The 11,307-nt window shown below is 53.0% G+C and overlaps 4 protein-coding genes across 4 annotated transcripts; 1 reads left to right on the top strand and 3 right to left on the bottom strand.

The window, feature by feature from the left end:
- Positions 1-491: 491 nt before the first annotated feature.
- On the bottom strand, positions 492-1,751 carry Mat2b (Methionine adenosyltransferase 2 subunit beta; the record flags this gene model as incomplete). The annotated part of the gene is made up of 3 exons (XM_014686541.1): positions 492-1,393; positions 1,448-1,467; positions 1,549-1,751. The coding sequence occupies 3 exons, from the start codon at positions 1,749-1,751 to the stop codon at positions 492-494; spliced, it is 1,125 nt and encodes a 374-aa protein (XP_014542027.1).
- Positions 1,752-2,439: 688 nt separating this feature from the next.
- Positions 2,440-3,537, top strand: G6M90_00g003740 (uncharacterized protein; the record flags this gene model as incomplete). Its single annotated transcript, XM_014686542.1, has 1 exon — positions 2,440-3,537. One exon carries the CDS (start codon positions 2,440-2,442, stop codon positions 3,535-3,537), a length of 1,098 nt encoding a protein of 365 aa, XP_014542028.1.
- A 99-nt stretch (positions 3,538-3,636) lies between these two features.
- POL12 (DNA polymerase alpha subunit B) lies at positions 3,637-5,769 on the bottom strand (the record flags this gene model as incomplete). The annotated part of the gene is made up of 2 exons (XM_014686543.1): positions 3,637-3,798; positions 3,937-5,769. The coding sequence occupies 2 exons, from the start codon at positions 5,767-5,769 to the stop codon at positions 3,637-3,639; spliced, it is 1,995 nt and encodes a 664-aa protein (XP_014542029.1).
- A 635-nt stretch (positions 5,770-6,404) lies between these two features.
- Positions 6,405-10,277, bottom strand: G6M90_00g003760 (uncharacterized protein; the record flags this gene model as incomplete). Its single annotated transcript, XM_014686544.1, has 2 exons — positions 6,405-10,048; positions 10,115-10,277. The coding sequence occupies 2 exons, from the start codon at positions 10,275-10,277 to the stop codon at positions 6,405-6,407; spliced, it is 3,807 nt and encodes a 1,268-aa protein (XP_014542030.1).
- Between the last annotated feature and the right edge of the window lie 1,030 nt (positions 10,278-11,307).

Here is an 11,307-nt window from a genome sequence, read left to right on the forward strand (position 1 = left end):
ACCCTGTCAGGCCAAATTTAACCTAGGACACAAACACTAACGAGATTATTGCGCCATGGTGTCGCTAGATAACATGCTTCCCGAGCTTTCGAGTAACGGTGGCGCAGAAGACCGGTTTAAATTCAAGATGAGTTGTGATACATGACGAGATCAGCGCCAACTCACCAAAAAGAAGCCATCATGTTCCACTATATATTCTATTCGTGACATCCGGGTGCATTCCTAACCTCTCGTACCCATTCAGGGGGAGAGGGCACGGGTCTGGAAATCAGTCAGCAGGGACAGCTGCAAATCATATTCCAAGCTTCAAGCTTCAAACGGATTCAGTTGTATCCTTTATTTCGGTTGTGTACTCCGTATGAGCGTTCTAGACCTCGCGGGCTCTCTGGGAGCAAAATTCAGCAAAACGCGCTAGTTACATACCTGCCCGGCTTCCAAATACCAGCAATCATGACTTGATATAGATTTGGCAGGCAAATTTTTCTTTATCTCTACTTGCTAAATGCTCGAATCTCTCGACGCCACCAATCCACAAAGTTGCACGTGGAAATGTCGATGCCCAAGTCTTGGAGTGCTTTCGTGCTGAGGTGACAATCATAAGGCCTTTGTACTGCAGCATTCGGATCATTTCCTTGCGTATTTGCCTCAATGTTTGAGGTATCCAGCCCCATTATCTTTCCAAATAATTGACAAATTTCGTACTTTGTCATTTTGTCCTCACTAGAGAATTGCAGGATGGACGGTAATGCCTTGCGATGGTCAGGCCCATTTGCGTCGAGATACTTCGCTGCCATATCTGGAAAAAACTCTTTAGTTGCCATGTTCACGAATACGCGTTTCGGATCGTGAACAAGGTCATATAGCGCGCAGTTGAAATTTGCAGTATACTGTTTGAATCGTGCCATATGGGTGGTAGGAATGATGAGTACCTGAAACATACCTCGACATACACGTCCAATATCCTCGGTGTTAGTAGGATACCGAACAGCCCAGTGATCCATCTTAATGTTGGCGCCTTCAGTCTGGGCTTTCCAGACAGAGTCCATCAAGACATTGACAGCACTCTCGGCGGGGGTCTCAGCGTGGCCGTACAGAACAGGGACGCGTAGGACTATCGCCGAACCAGGTTTCCCGACCTTCGCAGCCTCCTCCAGAATGGCCCGCTCTCCATCGAACTTTGTCTGTCCATACAAGTTTGTTGGTTTTGGCGTTGCATCAGCTTCGTAAGGGGCATCTCCTGGTATGCCAGGAAAAACGTAATCTGTGGAGATATATATGAGCAAGATATCCCTAGATAATGCTACCTGGGCAAGCCGTCGGCTGGCAGCAATATTAAGACTCCTGGCTCCCTCGGGGTCTTTATCGACCCGGTCCGGAAATCGTTGAGCAGCAGCTACTTCATGGTCAATACAGGATCGTAAATTCGTGCATCATCTCCCTTCCTTACAATGGACAATGACATGAGGTCTATTGAAGCCGTGGAGAAGAAAGGGTCAGCGCTGAAAAACAGGTGGGCTCTGCTGGGGAGAATATGGAGAAGATTCGTACTGTGTTTCGTCAAGTACGGTGTTGAGCTCATTTAAATCTTCATTCTCGAGATTGACTTTGAGGATGTCAACACCGTCAGCTCGGGAATATCCTGTGCCTTTGACATTCCACTTGGGGCTCTGCCGAAATGCAGCTGTGATCTCGCGACCGAGTAGTCCAGTTGCGCCGGTCACAAGAGCTGTTCGCCGGCCGTTTGACGCCATAATGTCCAGAGTGTTCCGTATTGAGTTGTGAACCCAGAATTGCGGAGGATGTGACAGGTGTTTTCACTTTTAGCTGGTGGTGGTGGTGGGTTCCGCCCATGTAATATACATGGAGGGGTAGTTGGCTCCTTTTATCCATTGAGCAAAATCCTGTTTCATAGAAGTGGAAAATCCGTAAGCTGGAAAAGAGACGCAGACCTTCAGATGCCTCGTTTCCATGCTTTAAAAAGAATCCATAACTCCAACTGCGAGCCACTATCGTATTTACCCTTTTGCTCCCACTGTATTGACTCAGCGACTTATATAGGGTAGCTTCATACGCATCTCGTCGCTGCTACACTTATCCACTACCTACCTAGGTACCTAGCGGGTGGCATTTAGTCAAAATGAGGTCCCTACCTAGTAGCCATCGAGCCGAATACTATAATATTGACTGTCAATGCTATAGTTTATCAGCGTATACTGTCAAGACACCATGTTTGTTAACTGTAGGCACTAACCAGGCAGTGACGCATTAGTCGGCAAATACATTCTGCCACAGACTCTGTGGGCCTTTCTTGCTGACGCCACTGAGCATATGCCTGAGGCACAAACAATGATCGTCAACTGGCGTGTGATAGCTTGATGTTCAGTGGATTTTCCATCAAGCAACCTTTCACTACACGTAAAACACCAACATCCCAACACAATGCCGTCGCCAAAGCGGAGAATAGACGCCGAGACGGCAGAGAAACTAGCCGCAGAAGAAGGCTTCATCACGGAAGAGGAAAGCGAGCAAGACGACGGATCAGAAGACGAAAGCGGCTCGTCCGAAGAAGAAAGCAGCAGCGAGGAAGAGCAAGAAGCGCCTAGAAGATTGATGATACGGCCGAAATTCGTGCCCAAAAGCCAACGGGGAAAAGAAGCACTCAACAAGGAAGGATCCGAAGAAGAAGCCCGTCTCGCCGAGGCGGCTGCCAAGCAGAAAGCCGCCGACGAGCTTGTCGAGGAGCAAATACGAAAGGACCTTGCTGCTCGCGCAGCCGGCAAGAAGCACTGGGACGACGACGAGAATTCCGACTCGGACGTCGACACTACAGATGGCCTCGACCCGGAAGCCGAAGAAGCAGCCTGGCGCGTGCGCGAGCTGAAGCGCCTCAAGCGTGCCAGACTAGCCATCGAGGAGCGCGAGCGGGAGCTGGCAGAGCTCGAGCGCAGACGAAACCTCACAGAGGAGGAGCGCAAGGCCGAAGACGAAGCGCACCTCGCTAAGCAGCGCGAAGAAAAGGAAAACAAGGGCAAGATGTCGTACATGCAGAAATACTACCACAAGGGCGCCTTCTTCCGGGAGGAGGCAGAAGCGGCGGGTCTCCTGCAGCGCGATATCATGGGGACCAGGATTGCGGATGACGTGCGGAACAGAGAGGCCCTGCCGGAGTACCTGCAACGGAGGGACATGACAAAGCTGGGCAAGAAGGGTGCCACCAAGTACAGGGACATGCGGTCCGAGGATACCGGTCGCTGGGGAGAATTCAACGATAGGAGGGGCGGAAAGTTTGGCGGCGATGAGAGATTCCGGCCTGATGACGAGCGGTTCAAGCCCGACGAGAGGGACGCAAAGGGCGCCAATGCGGTCCCCCTGGGCGACAAGGAGAGACGAAGAGACGACGGGAGAGGGGACAGCTACAGACCGAGGGATAGGTCTCGGTCTCGGTCGCCGAGGAGGGAAGGCGACAGACGAAGGAAGAGGAGTACCTCGAGGCATACACATGACGGCGATAAGCGACGGAGAGTGAGTCCATTATAGACGATGATACCCCTGAGAATTGTACAATATCAAGGCCTTGCGAGCCAAAATAAAAGCCTATTAATTTTTCTCCCACGCTCTGCATATCTCGTAGTACACCTATATCCGAACAATTTCTACCCTCGCCCTGTCGAATATCTTGTGGCTCTGCATCTCGTCCTCCCCAACAGCGGGTGGGTGTAATGTCATCCTCGCAAATGTGCCCGCACCTTTGCGTTTCGACAATGGCCCAGGATTGATGGCTAACACGCTCTCGACGACCTAATTCGTTAGCCCTGCCCCTTGTTTCCTCACATGTCAAAGAATAATAAAATGAAACCACACCGACATGCAACGAGATGACCACCGCGCCCCCCCAAGAAAAAAAAAGGCCAAAGGAAGGGGAAAAACAAAACATACCTTTGCAAAAGGCGGCAGGGAACTAGAAACCAGCATAACATCCGGCCTGACATTGACCATCTCCCCCAACTTCAGGTATCCGACATCCAAGACGGCGCCGGTCGCAAGGCCCTCCTCAGTCCCCGTCTTGGGCAGCCGCGTCCTCTCGGCGGCCGGGAACAGCGGGAAGTAGTGCCTCTGCTCAACCAGATACCGGACCAGCCTGGCCATCAGGTCGCCGCTCGTCTTGGCCAGCTCCTCGCTCCTCAGCTCGTACAGAATATCCTGCGTCGAGATACCCACGACCATTTCGTTCATGGACAGCGTCATTGGGTTGGACACAATCTTGACCGACTTTGGCAGATCCAGTTCCCTGCGGAGCACCGCGTCCTGCGGCCAGGAGACGTGCTTGTCGAGGACATCCCGCACGGCGGGGACGAGAATAACTGTGAGGTGCGGGTTGGCAGAGCACGCGCGGACAAGGGCCGGCGCGAAGAGGCACTTGAAGACGGTGTTCATGGTGGCCGTGTCCGGATCCTGGACAGCCTCATCGGGGAGGTCAAAGTCGCCCGATGCGATGAGCGGGTGGTCAATGTCGAGGAACGGCCCGGCGAGGACCAGCGCGTCGGCGTAGGAATCGGCTGCCCGGGAGCAGAGCGCATGGAGCGGCTCATAGTCGAGATTGTCGTCGGCTGTGTACGGGCCCGACGCGTACATGATGGTCAGCGGCGCGGGCTCCGCATCCGAGTCCATGGCGTCGGCGTGGCCTCTGAACTTTGCGCGGTGGGCCTCGAGAGCAGACGACGTCGAGGCGGCATTGGGGAGGAGAGGGATCTCGAGGATTTCATGGACGACGAACTCGTTGCCCGTGGCGTTGTGGCCGCGCAGCGCGACGATTTGTCCCGGGAAGAAGCTCCACGTTCGGATCTTCTCCATCCGCAGAGGCACGCGGAGGCCCATTCCTGTCCGGCGGGATGTTTCCAGCACGAGGGATGCGGTGTTGAGTCTGCCCTCCATCGAGTCGGAGGCGATTCTGCCCACGGCGACGACCTCGGTGGTGCTTTGGCTGGCGGCGCTTCCAAACGCCGAGTCTTCTAGCTTGTGGTGGTCCTGTACCACGGTGATGAACTCGTCGATGCGGTCGTCTAGAATCTCACTTGCTTCGGAGAGCTTCATAGCCAGCGGCTTGTACGCCATCTTCTTGATATCGGACGCAGCAGTCAGCTTGATTCTCGGCTCGGCGAACGGCGCAATGGGTGCTTCAGCGGGTTGAAGATGGCCATTCAGCACCTCAACGACGTCTCCTGGGTTCAAACGGTCCGCAAACGAAGTGGTCCTAATATCAAAATCAGTACGGAACCAATCATCCAAAACGAAGGATACACACGGCAGCCCATTCATAGCCTTTAACTGGTCATCCATCCTCGCCGGCGAACTGCCCACTTTCAAACCGTCCATCCTCTTCTTCAAGGCACTGCCTCCCACGCCACCGCTACGATTCAACCTCGCCGTCGCCGGCGTGCTGGGCACCAACCCATCCAACATGCCAAACACGTCGCCGCCCGAGCTCGCTTTGGGTGTGGCACTCAACACCTTGCGCTCGTTGCGCACCTGAGTCGCGCGGTGGCTCTTTTCCAGCTCATCCTGTATACTCTGCTTTAAGTTTCTTATTCTGGAAAGTGATAGACCGGCTTGCGCGTCCAAATCCATCTTTATACAGTAGGATTCCCATTTGAAAAAGAGGTCATCGACGGAGAGGTCGTGCAGGCGCAAGATGGACTGGATCTCGGTGATGATGTCTGGTTCGAGGGGGGAGTTAGGTGAGAAGCGGGTTTGGATGTCGGATTCTGCCATGGTGGGCAGAGAGAGCAATCTGCTCTGGGCGAGTATCTCTGCTGCGAGGATCAATTGGTGCAAGGGGGGATATTTTGTCCAAGGTTAACGGCAACGTGATATTCGATTTGGAGTTTGAGGGTCCATGTCTGGTCGGCTTGATGGTGGGGTCAAGTTCAATGTTGGGTCGGGTTACGCGACGCGTCAATTGTTAGCGTTCGCGTAAAGTGCCCAGCCACAGCCATCACTGGCGTCATGCTTGCTCCTCGGCTGCTCGACGTCTAACATCCCTGCAAAGCTATAATGCGGCTTATGGTGCTCCGTATACACTCTGTGTAAATAATTATACCAGCTTTCGCAAGCGCATTACATGCGACTTAGATTATCAGCAAAGCCATAAGCTTGTTAGCTACCTACTCAAGTACTCAGCGCATCTACTCTAGGGCGCTCTAGCATCTGTGATTCGTACCCGCCATCTTGGCTTCCATATATATGCAGAGGAACTGAACACAACCCAAACTCCAATCCTGATTACAATTCCGATTCCATACGTATGTGCCAATCACTGGTATCCTTTCACGCTCCATAATTCGCCTAAAAAGAAAAAAAAATAAAGAAAAAAAGACAATACGCAAATGCGATAGTTTTAATAATGTTCATGTTCCACCAGTGTCCATGCCGCCAGTTGTATCAATATCCCACTGAGCCCATACACTAGATGAGGCGTGATAGTCAAACGACATAGAACCATCTTTTGGAGGCGAGCTAGGCAGAACGGCATCTGTGCTGAGGAGGTTGCCAAAATCAATCATGCTGCCAGCATTATTGTCCAGCGTTGGGAGACTGCCTAGATCCAGGTCATCACCCCCAAAGCCGTTGCCCTCTGAGAACATCTGGCTGATGGTACGGCTGATGGGGGTATCGAACACTTCGAAGCCCTCATGGTGGTTGCGAGGGCTGCGTCTTGGGCGGCCGCCTTCAGCTGACCGCGACGTCTTGGTAGGCGTTTCCTGAACAAGAACTTGGCTGGGCGATGCAATTGATCTAATAGATCGAATTGATCGAGAAATGCTTCTCGTAATCGGTCTGTGGCTTGGCGTGGGACGCGTAGGTGTTTTGAAGGGTTCATTAGGCGTTCCAGCCTTGGAGATTGGTGTTGGAGTTGATGGTCGAGCAACTGTCGGGTTCTTAAATACCGCTTCGAGATTGTCGTGATCATTGGATTCTCCGTCTTGCCTTGTGCTTGTCATATTTTCCTTGCCAGCCCCCGAGCCTTTTGACAGACCCTCATCAGAAGTCTGCACGATGTTAATGTCGATTTCTTCCAGTGTTTTTGGTATTCCGTCTTTTCTGGGCGAGGGGAATAAGAGTCGTTTCGTGCTGCCTACTGCTTGATCAAACTCCACATCTACGGGGCTTTTTGCAGTGTCACTCCCCCTAGAATGAGTCGAGCCAGGGTTAGATTGCACTTCCTGCATGTCGAGACTCGCTGATGCCTCATGCGTGCCAATGTCCCGATCCGGTTGACTCTTGTGTAGATCACTGTGCTTGGGAGAAGATGGTTCGATGGGGCCGAGTGCATCAGTCGGGAGATAAGCCTCCGAAGTGGGATTCACTCCTCCGTCATCCTTGCCACGAGACTTTTTGCCTTTACCGGTACCTCGCTTTCTGCGTTCTTGTCCTGTCCGCGAGAGATCCTTGTCCCACCTGTCTTGAGGACGGTGGCTTTTGCACTTAGTGAGCCAGATGCCACAAGGGTTACAAAGTAACCGCTCCTGCCATTTTGCTCTATCATCTGAAGATCCTAAACTCTTCTTAACAAGGCGGTGCACGGTAGGCTTTCCGTCTGCGTCTCGCTGCAGAATCTCGATTGCTGTAATTTTTCCAGGCTTCTCAGAGTATTCACAGTACTCAGGAATACCGTCATTTTCCTGTACCCAAATTTTGCGCCAGGTGGGCGTCTCAATAGCTCCGCAGTTGCTACAGTATGGAGGCATCTCTCCATTCATGATGGCCTCTTCTAGCCTCTGCTTGATGGCGTGCTTCTTTACAATGTTCTTGTTTGCCCTGGATGAAACGATTGGTGGAGATGAGGGTGCTGGGACAGCATCACTCTTGGCGAATGTAGAGTTTGTGTGTTCCATGCTTGTAGGAAGAGCGATAGGCACCACTGGGTCGCTCGCGGGAACCGGAAGAGTGAGGGGACCAGTCGAGGCTGCTCTCTTCAATGCTGAAGGGGCCGGTGGAGTCGGGAACTCATTCTCGGCAACTATGGATTGTGAAAGAGAAGATGGCCCAGCAGGTTCACTGGCTGGGATTGTTGGTAGGGCCAACGGCCCAGCAGACTGAGACCGACTCAATTGCCTGGGCGCCTTTGCCACGGCCAGCCCCTGCGTGGGTAGTTCCTCTTTTTCGACGTCTCTCTGGGTATTTTGTGGTTGTAATTGCTCGGCTGTAGGTTTAGGTGCAATGCTGACAAGATTGGAAGTTCGCCGGGCAGTCTCGTCCATTCCTGGTTCGGCTGTCAGCAGAGGGCTCGCTGCGTTCTCGACGGCGTCAGTCGTTGGCGGAGGAGTGGGAGCCATGCCTAGCGGAGAAGCAGGCTTTGTCTTTTTCTTCCTGGATGCTGTCCGGCTTGGTGCCTTCTTCAATGGTGGTAGTGATTGAGTGTCACTAGCACATTCTTTTGCTGTCGCTGGGACCGGCTGAGGGGTATTGTAGCTGCAAATGTGAACAAGATCCTGTCCAGCTGGGCCATCCTGCATCTGGAAGACTTGAACTGGCACTCCGCTAGCATTCTTTGACTCGGTAGGTTTTCGAGCTGCAGCTGCAGCAACTGCTTCCGTCGGTGCGGGGATTGGCGTGTTGGCTTCATCACCAAAGAGTTCATCCAAGTCGTCAGTAGCAAAGCTAGCATCGCGAGGAAGCTCAGTCGGCGGCATAGGAGGAAGAACAGGACTTGAGGGAGGAGGGCTTGATCGAAGGAACGGAGTAGCTCGCTGTATGGGTGGTGATGAGCCAATATCTGCTGGGCTGTCTACCGAATAGTTTGGGGTGGGTGCGATGGACTCCGGTGACCGGTCGTCTTCTTGGCTAGGTGACAACGGTTGCCTAGATTCTGCAAATGAAGGGTTATTTGAAAATGTCTGTTGACTTAGAGTTGACTCTCGTCTCAGCTTGACCGGCCCGGGGCCTCTTCCTGGACCAGTGTGAAGAGGACCATCTGGAACTGGCGTAGGGGCCCGAGGAACTTCCTGTAAATGGTTGCTGTTTCCTGAAGCACCCTCGGGGTTTGCCAAAATAGGTCGAAATGCGCGTAACGAGCCCGAGGTGCTAGCGGCAACTCTGAGAGACTCGGGGCCATTTGCAAAGAGGTTTGGTGCTGTTCTTTCAACCTGGGTCGTCTTAACCCTTTTCTTAGCAGGGCCGTCTTCTCCTTCTGTGCCATCTTCATACCCGGAAGTATTTCCCTCGACGGGGTTCTTTCGCGGTCTGCCTCGTGGACGGCCAGTGGGCGGTTTTCTTCTCGAAGCTCTGTTAGATGCCCTACTAGACGGTCTTGATGACGGTGCACCTCCGTCTGCCCGTTGCTCGCTTGGATCAACCGGGACGGGTGCTATTCTGTGAACGTCCTGGGTGGGCATCTGCTGCTGCTGAGCTGCTACTGGCGCAAAGGACTCTCGATTGCCCATCATGGAAGGTTGCTGGTGGTGGTGGTTGGGACCCTGGCCTTGTGATAACGCCGGCGAAGCAACCCTTGAGACGTGACCTGTCTGACCGATTTGCGGATTCGACTGAATAAATGTATTCCACTCCGAAGCACCCGTCGGAGTCATGGCACTCTCCATTGGTCTACTGTACTGTTGCATGTCGTTGCTATTATTATGAGGGGGTGGTTTATTCGATCTCGGTGCGACGGATAGCCGTAATCTAACCTCGAGAGTCTCGCGGTTGCCACCGCCAAAAACACCCAGCAGATTTTTGGTCACGCGGCCGGTGACCATCTTGGGCTGCTGCATCATCGATTCACCCTGCATAGCCTCGAGAGCCCATGAAAGCATGCCCTGGCCAACCAAGGGAAAATCGGGTTCTGAAAAGTCGACGGCGTAAATGGTGTAGTCATTCTCCTGGCCAGCAAGCTCGGGGCTGCACTCCGTGACGGCATGGATACATGATCTTAAGTCAACAACCCCAATTGAATTCGTCTCATCGATAGGAACCGTTTGGACCCGGAGAGGCTGGGGATATCTGGCCAAGCAGTTGACCTTGGCTTCCCTGTCGAAGGTGTAATGGACCTTAACTAGACACGAATCTGTTAGCTGGTTACAGTCATAGGCAGAACCGGGAACAAAGGCGCTTGACATACGGCCCATTGGTCTGATTTGAACGCCATTTTCATCAACTTCCGCCGGAGGAGCTTGAGGAGCCTGTGCAGGCAGATGCTGCTGTTGATACTGACGTTGCTGTTGAGCATACTGGCCGTTCCAAGGGTCGCCCCCCCTCGGCAAGATAGGAACAGGCGACGCCATGGCTAAGGCAACCCCGTGTGACGGCGTGTGTATCAATCGTTGCGATTCTCAAATACACACGATAGGAAGCTTTAGCAGGCGAGCTATGCAGGAAACAAGTAACAAGGAAGCAAACACAAAAAAAAAAGGGTACAAGAAAAGAGATCTGGAGATCTGAATGTGGAGTGGAGGCTTGTTGGCGAGTGATAATTGCACGATTAATCAAATTGGGGTGGCGGTGTCATGTTCGTGACCTGAACGCGCCTATGGAGCTGTTCTGGCTCTTGTCGCGTTGAGGCGGACGTGAGACCGTGAGAGAGTGGGTCCTCGTTAAAGCTGCCGTAGCTGCAGCTGCGCGACAGGGGGAGTGGGGGAAACGGGTTAGCCACGGGGTGCAAATGCAGGCTAAAGAATGGATGAAGATGTAAGAGGCAAAAATAATAATAATTGAAAAAAGCAACAATGGCCAAAAGGTTGAGGAGTAACAAAGAAAGCAAATCCAAGACGTGGTTTAGTGGAGACAACAGTTGCCTAACAATGATGTTGTCGTTCGGCAGCCACACCAAGTCAGCGCGTGTGCCACAGCAAACCAACCCGACTCTAGACAGGCAATATGACCACCGTTGGCCGTTTCAGTTCTAAAAAAAAAAACCTGAAAGCTCGTTATAGGGCTGCAAGCGGTGAGTATCCCTGTCTGGGGATATCTGTGAGTACTGCTCTCCGGAAATGCAGCTTCAATGGCCCAGTATCTGAGACAGGTAAACGCGATAGCACGTGACGAATCTGTCAAACGGCTTCAAGCGTGGGCCGCAACTTGACGTTGCGTTTGCTGCGGCTCGCAGCTCAAGCTGGAGAGGCGCCGACTGGAAGCCCCACCTCCCGACCGCAGGATTCAACTCTGTGTCCCAGTCTGGTGCCCGCTGTGTCCCGGACCCACGGGTGTCGCGGCTCCGAAGGGCGTTCAATGTTGCTTGGTGGCTATAAGTGGCAACCCGGCTCCTGGCATCTCGCTGCAGAACAAAGAGAGCAGGGCAGTCTTCCTCATACATCG

The sequence above is a fragment of the Metarhizium brunneum genome, chromosome 1 (assembly GCF_013426205.1).
Source record: "Metarhizium brunneum chromosome 1, complete sequence".
NCBI classification, from domain to species: Eukaryota; Fungi; Ascomycota; class Sordariomycetes; order Hypocreales; family Clavicipitaceae; genus Metarhizium; species Metarhizium brunneum.